The following is a 14,448-nucleotide window of genomic DNA, read 5'->3' on the forward strand; positions in this document are numbered from 1 at the left end:
AAAATAAAGGAGCCTAAGATTTGTATTACATTTTTTAAAAAATTCATTTATGAGATGTAGGCATCACTAGCTAGGCCAGCATTTATTGTCTATCCCTAATTGCATTGAGGGCAGATGAGAATCAGCCACATTGCTGGGGCCTGGAGTCACATGTAGGCCAGACAATGTAAGGATGGCAGATTTCATTCCCTGAGGGGCATTTGTGAACCAGATGGGTCTTTATGACAATCAACATGATCACCATTAGAACAACTTCCTCATTCCAGATTTTATTAACTGCAGATTTCACAATCTGCCTTGGTGGGAGTTCAACCCATATCCCCAGATGAGTGGCTCGGGGTTTCTGGATTACTAGTCCAGTGACATTACCACTACGCTATTAGCTCCCCATAGGTAGATGTCAGCTGGAGTACTGTGTCCACCCAATGGAATGCATGGGGGAGGGGGGGGGGGGGCTGCAGGAGATGTTTAGAAAAATGGTTTCAAAATGAATTGTTTAGGTTTTGGAGAAGTTGGAACTGGTTTTCTTTGGAGGTTAGAAGGCTAAGAAGAGTTTTGATAAAGTTTTCAAAATCATGAGGGTTCTGCACGGAGTGGATAAAGCAAAACGTTGGAATCTGTTGTTGTTATTGTGGAGTGCTTGGATAAGTGCAAGTTAATCAGGCAGAATGAACATGATTTTGTGAAGGGACAGTCGTGTTTAACCAATCTATTGGAGCTCCTTGAGGAATTAATATGTGCTGTGGATAAAGGAGAGCCAGTGGATGCACTGTACTTAGGTTTCCAGAATTCATTTGATAAAGGTGAATTGTACAAAATAGAATTTTGTAGTGCTGGCAGCAGTGTATTGGCATGAATAGGAGATTAGCTGGCTGACAGGAAGAAGATACACGTAATGGGTGCTTTTCAGGTTGGCAAACTGTCATGAGTGGTGTACCACATGGATCGTTGCTGGGACTTGACCATACATTAAAAGAAATATAACACTATATAAATGCCTTGGAGGAAAGGATAGAATTTAAGTTGCCTATTGTGCTGATAGTCCAGAAGGTAAGGAGTGTGGAATGTGAAGAAAACATAAGCACGCTTAAAAAAAAAGGATATGAATAGGTTAAGCGAATGTGCAAAGATCTGGTAATTGGAGCATAATGTGGGAATATGTAAACTTGTCTATTTTGGTAGGAAGTTTTTTTTAGGAACAGTATGTTATCTAAATAGGCAATTTTTTCTAAACGTTGTAGAGTCATGCATCTTTAGGACTCTCTTCCTGGCAAGGTAATGGAAGCAGAGCCTTTGTATAGTTTTAAAGCGAGGTTGGAGAGCTTCTTTTTAGGTGAAGAGATTAAAGATTGTCAGGGATAGGCAGGAATGTGGATTTAAGGTTACAATCAGATCATCCATCAACTTTTAAAATGGCAGAGCAGGATCAGTGTGCCAAAGAGACTAAGTCTGCTCCTTGTTTGTGTGTTCATATGCAATCTCATATCGGACTCGTAAAAGGATTGAGAAGGAGAGGTCACAGATACAACGTAATTTGCACTAATAACAAACGAGGTGTGAGGAAACTTCTTTTTTCGACACAGCGATTAGTTGTATTCTGGATTGCACTGCCTGGAAATGTGTTGGAATCAGGTTCGATGATGCCTATTTGAACAGGCATCAATGTACAGGGTTATGAGGAAAAGGCAGAAGGATGGAACTAAGCCAGAATGCTTATTCAGGGAATCAGTGTAGACACAATGGCCTCCTTCTGCAACATCATAATTCTGTGGTATCCTTGATCACACCACAAAGGTGTCCTTTCTGAGATGAGCATTATTTTTTGTGTGACATGTCCGATATTGGTCAGGCCAGCCTTTATTATTCTCCCAGAAGGTGATGGTGAGCTGCTTTCTTGAACCTTGGTATGGTGCAAATATACTACTACTGCTAGGAAGGATATTCCCAGGTGTCTGCCCAGTGGCAGCAAAGAAATGACAATATATTGCAAGAAATTTGTCTTTTTCATTATTTTTGTGAGTTTAAAAACCACGGATTTCAAACTTCTGGCAGCTCGTTCAGGATTTGGATTGGATTAGGTTAGATCGATTTAGATATGAAACAGGCAACAAAGATTTAGATGTGATCTGGTATCTAATGCAGGTGAAGGAAGATATCTGCTTCTGTACAGCATTGGAAGCAGCAAAAAATTTCATGCAGATGTTTCTGTGAGATTTGAATGTGATAAATCGGAGATATTTTCAAAGAGAATTAGTCATGCTACACTTCTTGCAAACCAGTGGAAGCTTCCAGACTGAGACACTTGAACACCAAGGATCGGAAGGTGTCAGGAGGCAAAAGCCACTGAACTGACATTGCTAATTTTTCTGCCGATAATCAATTTTCCTGAAAATAAAACAAAAAACTGCAGATGCTGGAGATCTGAAACAAAAACAGAAATTGCTGGAGAAACTTAGCAGGTCTGGCAGCGTCTGTGAGGAGAGAAACAGAGTTAATGGTTCAAGCCCAATGTTTCAATTATCACAGTATCAAACAGTTCTGTTGAAGAGTCACTAGTCTCAACATTAACTCTGTTCCTCCCCCCCCCCCCCCCCACCCCACAGTTGCTGCCAGACCGGCTGAGTTTCTCCAACAAACTAATTTCTGTGTGTGTGCATGTATGTGCACGTATCTGTGTCTCAATGTGGAGTTTATAAAGGGATTAGTGTATTAGTTTGTGTTATATGCCATTGATTTATATCTGTTTACTTGTAGCTACAGTCTTATCACTTGTAATAAATAATAATTCTGTTTAGTCTGAAAGGCAGGTAAATTGTTGTACAGTATTTTAGAAATATCTTTTACTATTTGGGATGACGCCAGGAGTCCAATCCAGACCCTTACTGGATCATAACAATTTTCCAAGTCTCTTTAATGGTCAGGATTGTGGTTTTGGAAGGTGCTGATTATTGCATTAATCTTTAGCAACTAGGACAGGACTGGTTACTCAAATTCTGGGTGGCGCTGGAAACGCAGACAGGAGCACAAGGGAGCCACGTGGCTCATCCCACACCATACACAACAGCAAAGTACTTCACATAGGAGAAATCTGAAATAAGGACCGATGCTATTGGAAACCACTCAGTAATTTGGAGAATATCTTGGGGGAGTGGAAGAGAGAGAGAGTGAGAGAGAGAGAGAGAGAGAGACAGAGAGAGGAAATAAAACTTAGTTGACATTCCAGGTGGATGAGCTTTGACGAGAGTTGAGAATTGGTGGGGACAGACCATTTTTTTAAAGAAATGGATTCTGGGTAATCCAAGATGGCGGACTGGAGAAGAGCAGCTTGTTTTTGACTTTTTTTTTCAGTGTTGGAGCTGATTTCTTTGAATTCTTCGAGTAGTAATTACTGTTAGAAGCTGTTGCTTTGTTTTGGAACTTTGAGGGTGAAAAACCCCATATGGAACCAGGCAAATAAGGCCCTGGAGTGGTGTGATGAAGGAACTAACAAAGGAGAAGATCTGTATGGGGAGAGGGCAAGAGTCACAGACAACAGGAATGATTGCAGCAAGGGGGAAAGGCGAGTGATGATAAGACACAACAAACCAAAAGATAGTGGTGCAAACAATTTGAATAGCAGACGGAGAGTGAAACATTGACATCTGACACATGGGAGAAGGCCTCCGTGCAGAATGTTCATCTGTCGGACAATCATCCTGGTATGTAGGAGAGCCCTGTGCAACTAGCAGCTGACACCACCTCCCGAGAGATAGCAAGAACTGCCGATGCTGGAGTCTGAGATAGCACAGTGTGGAGCTGGAGGAACACAGCAGGCCAAGCAGCATCAGAGGAGCAGGAAAGCTGACGTTTCGGGTCAGGGCGCTTCTTCAGAAATCTGATGCTGCCTGGCATGCTGTGTTCCTCCAGCTCCACACTGTTATCTCAGGGCTCTGCTTCTCATACAGCCATCCTGCATTTACCAAAGTCCAGCCCAGGAGCAGTGGTTCAAATCTTAAAGTAATTTACTTTTGATCTTTAAAGCTATTGAATGTAATTGTTTTACATTTTGGCTTATTTTTCTCTCTGTCACCAGAACGGGCACAATAAAAAGTGCAATGGTTTGCATAGAACCTTTCATTATATAATGGCTGTATTTCTCAGCTCTTTGATGCATGCTGTTGTCGAGCTAACAGTTGTTAAGGGTTTGGGTTGGAAGGAGGTTGCAGGCTATTTTAAATATTGATAACACAGGAGGCTTCTCCCTGTGGAGCCCATGCTAGAAAACTATCTCGAACACACCTGCTGCTTAGACAGAAGTTGTCAATAATTAAACACGCTACATAGAACCTCCCAACTATCAAGAGTGTTTCTGAATCGCAGTGTTTTATGTCGAATTTTAAATTACATTCAAAAGAATGCTGGCTCTGTTGGGCACAAATCTTTAAATTACTGGGTGCTGTAGTTAATTAACCCTCATGTAAATATTCTCTCTTGCTTTTTTTATTTAAGGCATTGACATGCTTTTTGAGGGGGAAGGGAGTGGAGTTAGGATTTTCTACATGTTCTTCTAGCCCACCCAGGTAGCAAATGACCCCAAACAAATCCTTCCAGTGAACGGTGATGGGGTGTTTGGTGGTTGGTAACAAGACGCTGCTACATAAATTCATATCAAGCCCTGTTAGTGGGTGAGGGGCGATGTTCAGAACTCTGCTTGATCCTCCTCACTCTCTAATCTTTAGAGCCTCTTGTCCTCCTGCCTTCCAAGCTGAGATCAGTTCAGGCCAGGAGGATTAATCCCAGTAGCTGTCAATTTGTCTGGTCCCTTAATTATCCATGTACATTGCGTTAAAATTTGCAAGCTAACATCATAGCAGGAGTAAGCCATCCAGCCCATCAAGTAATACTGCTACTCAATAAACTGATCGAACATATTAAAGCCTTTTAACTCACCATATCTGCACGGATGAAAAAGAATGCCTATCAATCTCTTCCTTACACGCACTCAAAGACTGAGCCTTCACCGTCTTGCAATAGAGAATTCCAAAGATTCCTTTAAGGTGAGATGAAAAAGATTCCAAAAAGACACAGCGGCAACTTTTTTTTAAACACAGAGTGGCTTGTGCTTGGAGTGAACTTCCAGAGGAAGGGGTGGATGCAGACACAGTTACAATGTTTAAAAGACACTTGGATAAGTACATGAATAGGAAAAATAGAAAAAACATGAATTGGAGGAATATGGGCCAGCAACAGGCAGGTGGGACTAGTTTAGTTTGGGATTATGCTCAGCATGGACTTGTTGGACTGAAGGGTCTGTTTCTGTGCTGGATGACTCTGACTCTGAGTAAAATAATTTCTCCTCATCCCTGACTGAAGTGGTAGTCATCCTTATTTCTAACTTCTGTTTCCCCTGGTTAGAAAACCCCTGCATCTACCCTGCCTGTCCCTTGGTTTTTTTGGAAGTTTTAATGAGATCATCTCCATAATTCTTTGAAACTTAAGAGAACACATGCCTAGTTTGCCCAATCTTTCTTCATAGCCCAGTCCCATTACTCTGAAAAAGGTCGATTGAACTGGGGATGGAAGTAGGCATATTAACAATGTTTAAAGCGTATCTTAATGGCCACGTTGATGGGAGGCGAACAGAGGGATGGAAACAGTGCGTGGGTAGTAAGTCGAGGATCCAAATAAGCATCAATGGGCTGAAGGGCCTGTTCCTGTGCTGTATTGAACTATATTGCATTCATCACAGAACCTGTACAGTGTGGAAACTGGTCATTCGGCCCATTTATCTCACCCAGACCCACCCCCTACTCCTTCCCTGTAACCCTGCACTATCCCATGGCTAATGCACCTAGCCAGCACATCCTTGGACACAATGGGAAATTTACCACAGCTAATCTACCTAACCTGTACAACTTTGGACTGTGGGAGGAAGCCGGAGCACTCAGCAGAGACCTATGCGGGCACATAGAGAACGTGCAGACTCCACGCAATCAGCCAGCCAAGGGGTGGAATTGAACCCGGGTCCCTTGCGCTAAGTGGCAGTGATTCTAACCACTGAGCTACCGTGCCTATATATTGTATTGTATTGTATTGTTTAACTTCCACCACGCTCCTGCTATGGCTAGTAATATCTTTCCAAGATAAGGAGACCAAAACTGCACAGTATAGCAGATCTGGTCTAACCAAACTCCCACACCAAGGCAAGAGTTGCCAGTTTTGACAAACCCACATGGGTTGAGGCCGTTCGAGTGGCAGAATTCGGGGCAGGTTTGTCTGTTTCTTTTGGCATCTGACTTCTCATTGCTTAACAGGGAGAAAGTTTTGAAAATAAGAAACACTTTGGAGCGGGGATTTGAAGGCGAAAAGCTGGAAGGGGACAGTCACTGGTAAAAATGTCCACAGCGTTTTCAGAAGCGACTGAAACAATTTGTAAAACTCTTTTTTTTTTTCTCTTTGTTGTTTGCTTTGCAGGGAAATGACGCACACAAACCCTTTGCTTTCACCCCAGAATGCACCTCACATTGCTTTGGGACCTCATCTAAGGCCTCCATTCCTAGGAGTTCATTCAACCCTATGCCAAACCCCAGGTAAGTGCAAAAGCATGGAATCTGCCTGAGGAGTTATCATTAGCAGTTATGTACACACAGTGTAACATGTTAGTTATCTCCTTTGCAGGAGTGTGGCCAGGAAGTGTTATTGTTCCGCACTGTTTCACGGGATTTTGTGGCCTTTGCTCTAGCAAGGCCAGTGCTTTTGCCCATCTGTAACTGCCTTTGAACCGAGTTGCTTACTGCTTCCTGCCAGAGGGTAGTTGAGAGTCAACCTCATTCCTGTGGGTCTGGAGTCACATGAAGACCAGACTGGATGAAGAAAGCCAGATTATCTTCATGACAGGACGTTGTTGAAATAGACCCAACAAAAAAAAATCTACAATGATTGTCATGGTCGCTGCAACGGAGAGAAGCTTGACTCTTCCAGAGCTGCTAATTGAATTCAAATTCCATTGGTAACTGTGGTGGGATTTGAATTCATGTCTCATCCCCACCTGCCTCCACCCCCCCCCCCCCCCCCCCCCCCCAAAAGCACTGGGGGCTTTGACTTATGAATTCAGTGACGTTTATCACTGTACTATTGCGTCCCCCTCGGTCGGGTGAACCAGGCTGCGTGGTGAATGGGCAGATGAATAAACTCCCACTTGCTAGGCCGAGACAGGGACTGACCATGGAAGGGCCGCAGGAAAGAATCCAGTTGGGGGGGGTGGGGGGTGCGTGGAGAGAAATGTAAAAATAACAGGGATACGTGTGGAATCATCCACCCTTCTAGCAATCTCTGCGCCAACCAGGACTAGTGGGCCACTTTTTGTTTGAGATGCAGCAGGAAAGAAAGACTTCTACTTATCAAGGAAATTTTCCAGTAACACCTCCAAATGTGCTTTGTATCCCAGATATGAATTACTAATGACTGGCAGCCTTGTGTAGAGGGTGCACCTTTGACAGTGTGGCACTCCTTCAGCATTGGGTGACCAGGCCTGGATTAAGTGCTTAATACATCCTCACTAACAATGACCTCACATCATAGAATTGCTGTGCCACGAGTGATTATTAGATCACACCCAGAGTGTTAATGGGAATGGATCGGGTTTGCTGTGTTGGATCACAGTGCATTGGGTTTCCTGTGGTAGATCACACCCAGAGTGTTAATGGCAGTGGATCATGTTTCTATGGTAGATCACTCCTGGAGTGTTAACGGGAGTGGATCGAGTCTGCTGTTGCACACGGCAGGCAGAATATAGAGAGACATGAGTGTGCTGTCGCTGATTGTTGACCTCTGAACTGTCATAGGTTACGGATTTTTGCAGCCGGCTCAGGCAGAAATCTTTGCACGACAGCAGGAGATGCTCCGGAAGCAGAACCTGGCAAGGTAAGCATGGTGTAGAGGAAAGCTGGAGGGCCAGCCAGATGTTTCCAGTTTATCACAAGCCGGGGAATGCCTACGGTGAATAATTGTACCCTCTTGTAGCTGGCACCACCTGCCAGACCCTGCCAACACACTCCCACCCTCTGCACATGCTGCTGGCACGGCCCGGATGTACCAAGGGAGCAATATGAAACGTCATGAACACACTGTGTCATTTTGTTTTGTCTGCCCTGAACAATGCAAATTTCTTACAAAACCAAAAACCATTATGATCCTCTTGATCCGTGTTTCCCTGCAATAGTCTGGGATAAAGCGAGACCATTCAGCCCAATTGATTGGAGCTGGTACTTAACACCATTCTGGTCTCCTCCCATTCTATTGACATGATCATCCCTTCCCGTCTCTCTCTCTCTCTCGCACTATTCTAGTTCCCACTGAAAGGCATCAATTATTTGCTTCCACTGCTCTCTGTGGAAAGGGGTTTCTCTAGAAAATATGAGCAGGAGTAGGCCATTCAGCCCATTGAGCCACTCAATCACCCAATTTTGTGTCTCTTTCCCACTTTCTTCCTGTGAGCTCTGGCACTCGGACTGCTGGAATGGCCTGACCACCTTTCTTGCAGCAAGTCATGGCAAAGTCAGCATTATCCTACCAGGCCTTGGGGCTGCCTCTGGTTAGGGACGGCTGGTGGTGGTTTAACCCGAGGGTCACCGCGTCTTGGGTGAGGCTGAGAAGGTGCGGCATTCACGGTAACGCCAGCTTTGTACCCATGCTGTTGGTGTCACTCTGTATCACTAACCAGCTGCCCAGGTGACTGAGCTAACCCAACCGCCTTACTGCAGGTAGGCCCCAAACAAGCAAGGTCATCAGGGCGATACAAGAAAGACTTGCATTTGTATAGGGCCTTTTATGGTGTCGGTCTTTACAGCCACCTACAAAGTGCAGTCGCTGTTGTAACGTGGGAAATGTGACAATCAATTTGGGCACAGCAAGCTCTCACAAGCAGAAAATGCCAACATGCCCTGATAATGCATTTTCATGATGTTGAATGAGGGGTAAAGAATGACCCAAGACACTGGGGCTGTCTTCACCCTCTCCTCTTCAGAACTGTGCCTTGGGACCTTTATGTCTCCCTGGAATGGCAGGTGGGGCCTCTGTTTAGCGTCTCCTCCGAAAGATGACACCTCTGATGGTGCAGTATCTTGCCATCGCTGCTCTGGAGCCTAAACCCAGGTGTTGTGCTCAAGTTCCTGGAGTGGGACTTGAACTCACTATCGTCCTGGCTCAGGAGTAGGTGTGCTACCAGCAGAGATGTGGCTGACACCTGTGGTGCTTGAGACCCGGGCACTGGGCTCATCTCATGAAATGTGCATTTCAGAGGGCAGGTGGCTACAGTTGATGTACTCGGAAGACTAGACCGAGTGGGCTGAAGGGCCTTCTTTATCCCAAAGGACCTCGGGACAGCTTACCAATACCTTTACTGTGCTCGGTTATCTGATGCGTGCTGTTTCTGCTGACTGGGGACCAAGAATGTCTCGTGTAATAGTTGCCTGATGCTCTGCTCTGGCCACAGTGAATTTCTAACACACTTGAGAGTTTGTAATTAATAGAATCATATATTTTTTCACAACAGAAATGTCCCAGTGATCAGATTGGCTGCTGCGAAAGAACACCATGGGTATTAAGCTTTCCATCTGAATTACAGCAGAGATTTTAAGATACTAGTCATTTTCTGAAGGCGTGTCTCAGGTAGTTGAACATACTGAAGGTTTCTCTCGCTCTGTTCTGTCTCCAGGCTTGAGATGTCCGCCGAGCTTCTGCGTCAGAAAGAGTTTGAGAACATGCACAGGCAGCGAATTCTCGGAGCCGACCCTTTGTCACTGCACTCCAGCTTGCCTCCGGACCACCCCGCCCTGCGCAGCATCCACGACGTCCCCGAGGGCCACCCGCTGCGCGAGGAGATCTCCCGCCGCAATGCCATGCTCGTGCTCCGGCACAACACGGCACCACTGCTGTCTCTCAACCATGCCGTGCCGGGCAACGCGCCCCCCAAAGAGCCGGGGCGCAAGGGGACCCGGAAGGTGGCTCACCACCGGACGGAGGCGCAGTGCGTCGGCGAGGTCAAAGATCACCTTGAGACCTGTGTCCGAGATGGGAGCGCCGACTGCAATGACGAGGAGATGAAAGACTCGGAGAGTGATCCTGAAGCGGGTGATGACAAGCCCGAAAACCTGAAGACTGAGGTGATCAGTTCAGTCCACGAACTCAAAGAGTGCAAAGAGACCGTAAAACCTTGCGAGAATATTAAGGAAATGCACGAGGCTTCCACCGCTCAGAACCCCCCTTGTGTTTCTGTGGGCTCCGACTCTCCGAGCCATCTGCTGGGTTCTGGAATCGTTGAAAACAAGGCTAAATACCTCCCGTCTGCTCCAGCTCCACTCCCTCAGCCCCTGCCGTTTGGATTTCCATACACAGCGAATCCTTACTTTCACACAGGTAAGCTTGAGCTGGCTGCGATACAACCAACTAATGACCTCTGGCGTATTTCTCATAGCTGTGGTTCCTAAACTCTCATTGCTGAAGGTAACTACAAATACTTAGTGTCTATAAAGCTGCGCTATTTGATCATACCCTGTGACTCACTTGTGATGCAGCATTTTCCTGAGTTTCTCTACCTGATGAGTTTTTCATCATCTATATATACGTGCACATCATTTATGTGAGAACTATGAATAGTAAGTTTGCAGATGACTCCAAAATTGGTGGTTTAGTGGACAGCGAAGAAGGTTGCACCGCATACAACAGGACCTTAATTAGATGTGGCAATGGGCCGAGGAGTGGCAGGTGGAGTTTAATTTAGATAAATGTGAGGTATTACGTTTTGGTAAGGCAGGTTAGAGCAGAACCTGTACAGTTAGTGGTGGGGTGTGTTGCTGAACAAAGAGAGCTAGAGGTGCAGGTGCATAGTTCCTTGAAAGTAGAGTCACAGGTAGACAGGGTGGTGAAGAAGGCATTTGGTACGCTTGCCTTTATTGCTGAGTGTATTTGAGTATAGGAGTTGGAAGGTCAGGTTGTGGCTGAACAGGACATCAGTGAGGCCACTTTTGGAGTACTGCATACAATTCTGGTCTCCCCACTATTAGAAGGATGTTGTGAAACTTGAAGGGTGCAGAAAAGATTAATGAGGATGTTGATAGGACTGGAGGGTTTGAGCTATAAAGGGAGGCTGGTTAGGCTGAGGCTTTCTTTTTCCCTGGAGCATCAGAGGCTGAGGGGCGACCTTTATAGAGCTTTATAAAATCATGAAGGGCATGGATAGAGTGAATAGCCAAGGTCTTTTCCCTAAGGCAGGGGAGTCCAAAACTAGAGGGCATGGCTTTAAGGTGAGAGGGAAAAGATTTAAAAGGGACCTGACGGGCAACTTTTTCACGCAGTTGGTGGTGTGTGTGTATGGAATGTGCTGCCAGAGGAAGTGGTGGAGGCTGGTACAATTACAACATTTAAAATGCGTCTGGATGGGTACATGAATAGGAAGGGATTAGATCCGAATGTGATGTCTAGTCGGCTCAGATGAGTTGGACTGAAGGATCTGTTTCCGTACTGTATGATTCTATATGATTCCCGCATGTCTAGCCCTTGGTCCCTCTCTCAGCTGACCAGCCTTCATGTGTGAACTGGGATGGGTCTATAGGTTTTTTAACCTCGCAGTTGAGTCAGATTTTCATAGAAGTTCATTGAATCCCTAGATCATCCCACCCAGACCCATCGCCCTATACCCCACCTCATCTTTTTGGTCTTTGTCTTTCCACCAACTAACTGGTAACCAGACTTTTCTCTAGTTCCAATACCAATCCTGTTGTCTCCTAGTGTCAAACCAGTTGGAATCTCATCGTAGACAAGATTGGTCTGTATGATTCATTACTGCAGCTGCTGGTTCAGTTAACTGCTAACCTGTTCAGACTACTGTTTTTAAATAAACAGGAATGTTCCCCATGACTGGGGAGTCCAGAACCAGAAGTCATAGTCTAATGATACAGATAGGCTGTTTTAGGATGGAGATCAGGAGCAATTTCTTCACCCCAGAGAATGATGATCCCATAATGTTCTCTGTCACAGGAAATGGTTCAGGCCAAAACATTGAATATTTTTAAGAAGGGCACAGATATAATTCTCAGGAATTAAAGGGAGTGGGGAGAAAATGGGAACAGGGTACAGAAAAACTGTGATTATACTGAATGAATCATCTCCGATGAATCAGTGGCCGATTCCAGCTCCTATCTTCTACGTGAAGAATTAACTTCTGCTTAGTACCCTGAATGGTATGTCCCACTTTGTCTGTTTGGCTAATATTATAAGCAGCGATGCAGAAAGTCTTTAGACTGAGTTGGACAGGTTTAATGAGGTTAGGCCATTTGAAAGGCTTAGGGGTCAGCTAAGCAGGTAAATGGAGTCAAGATCCATACCTCACTAGGACCTCAATACTTTTGGGGTTTCATACCTCCTGCAGTTCCCCTTTCACCCACAATTTTCAGACTTTACAACCCAAGCTTCCATTATTTTATTGCTGTGTAAAAATTTCCTACGTAACTCCAACAGTTACGTAGCCATGGCTTCGTCTAATGGTGGAGCAACGTCACAGAGTAACCTGGAGGACAGATATTCAAATCCCACCAAAGCAGCTGGGTGAATTTAAATTCAATTAAGAAATCTTTGACTGTGAATTTACTATCAATTGTCATTATAACCCATGAGGTTCACTAATGTCCTTTAGTGAAGGAAATCTCCCATCCTTCCTTGGTCTGGCCTCCATGTGACTCCAGGCCACAGCAATGTTGTTGACCCATACCTGCCCTCTGCAATGACCTAACCAACTACTCAGTTTAAGGGGAAAATACTTAATTTTGAGGAACTTCAGTTGCACTTTTGATCACTCAGCCTCTTGTGCAATTGATTGATTGAGGGATGATCTCATAACAATTTGTTTACTTTTCAATTCTGGATTATTTCAAAAGCGATGATGGGTCTCTTTTTTTAAGCAATCCTCTGCCTATGTTAATTTATGCTAAGCTTTCAGTAACTGAACAACATAGTCATGTTGAGGACAAAGTGGAGACTATTCAGGCTGTCTTGTCTACTTCAGATCTTCTCTCCAGCTGATCCAGTGTTCATGTCTAATGAAATGTTTGGAAAGGCACTTATTTTGAATGTTGCCGAATTGAATATCATTCTCTGCTCCATCTCCAAACATGTGAGTGTTTGTTATGTGCTGGGGAAAACTGCAGTTTATTGGCAATCCCTTATGGCCCTTGAGAAAGTGGCTGTGAGCACCTGTCTTGAACTGTGATCCTTTTGGTGAATGTACAGTCAGCTCCCACAGTGCTGTTAGGCAGAAACTCCAGTGCAGTGTAAGAATGGTAATAGCTGTAAAGTTGTGACAGTGTGAGAGATTTGGGGCTGCTAATGTTCACATGCACTTGCTGCCTTTGTCTTTCTCGGCTGGTGGAGCTTTCAAGTTTGGGAGTTGCTGCAGTACAACTTGTAGATGGTACATGTTGCTAGTGCTGTGAGAATAGATCCTGAACAGTGGACGGAATGCACATGGGAGAGCAATTTGAATAAAAATTATCTACTGTGAAGCACTTTTGGTCCTTTTTGAATTGCAAAACTGGTCTTGTCCCAATTACTAATAGCTGTAGAGACCATTAAACTGCATTTTACACAACATCAGAAACTCAGACATATCTAGTGCTTTAATAAACTGTTCCCCTAATACTCCAGTCTGCACACAGTTACTGTAGTGTTACTTTAAGCCTTCTATATAGATTATCAGATATAATATGGCACATACTGGTTAGGCAACCTGCCCTCTCAAGTGGCAATGGAAGATCGCACTGCGCAGCAAGACAGTTCTCTTAGTGAAATCTCCACTATTTAATATAATTGAGGATGAGGGCAAAAGGTCAGGCTAAAAATCTGGTGAATAGGTTATTTTCTGGAATGGATGAGTGCAAGGTACAGATTGTAAACACTGGGTATTTCTTGCGTGTTTTCTCCTTTAAGTATCTACAGTTTCCATCTAGTGATATTGTTCCAAGTGCCTTGATTTTCACCTCCTTCAGTTCTCTGGCTGCTTTGTAACGTTACATTTAAGCTTGAGTTGAGGTATGCTTTTAGAGGAAATAGCTCAGCCACTTCCAGAAAGTACACGCTTTACAGGAGACCTTTTTCACTGTAATGTTGAGCAAAGCCAAAGTCTGTGCTAGTGACTTTTGAATGAGTCATTAAACTGAGATCCAACCTGCCCTCTCAAGTGGCAATGGAAGATCGCACTGCGCAGCAAGACAGTTCTCTTAGTGAAATCTCCAACTGTTGCGTCCCGTGGTTTAGCCTGAAGGCTCCACTCTCTCTTAGGAACATAAGAAATAAGAGTAGGAGTAGGCCATCTGCCCAATTGAGCCTGTTCCACCATTTAATAAGATCATGGCTGGTCTTTTTGTTGGCTCAACTCCACATACTCACCCTCTCACTGAGAACCCTTAATTCCTTTAC

At 44.6% G+C, this 14,448-nt stretch overlaps 1 protein-coding gene across 6 annotated transcripts in view; it reads left to right on the plus strand.

Annotated features, from left to right (window-relative positions):
- Positions 1–14,448, plus strand: part of samd11 (sterile alpha motif domain containing 11) — a 298,185-nt gene that overhangs the window by 246,562 nt on the left and 37,175 nt on the right. For 3 of the 6 annotated variants that reach the window (XM_059655663.1, XM_048561832.2, XM_048561833.2), the window contains exons 9-12: positions 6,454–6,569; positions 7,824–7,902; positions 9,533–9,577; positions 9,695–10,395. In XM_059655663.1, coding sequence (XP_059511646.1) covers positions 6,454–6,569; positions 7,824–7,902; positions 9,533–9,577; positions 9,695–10,395 — 941 coding nt within the window. The remainder of the gene's footprint in view (positions 1–6,453; positions 6,570–7,823; positions 7,903–9,532; positions 9,578–9,694; positions 10,396–14,448) is intronic. The other 3 variants (XM_048561831.2, XM_048561835.2, XM_048561836.2) reach the window with 1 other exon arrangement.

Source organism: Stegostoma tigrinum, chromosome 28 (assembly GCF_030684315.1).
Source record: "Stegostoma tigrinum isolate sSteTig4 chromosome 28, sSteTig4.hap1, whole genome shotgun sequence".
Taxonomy (NCBI): Eukaryota; Metazoa; Chordata; class Chondrichthyes; order Orectolobiformes; family Stegostomatidae; genus Stegostoma; species Stegostoma tigrinum.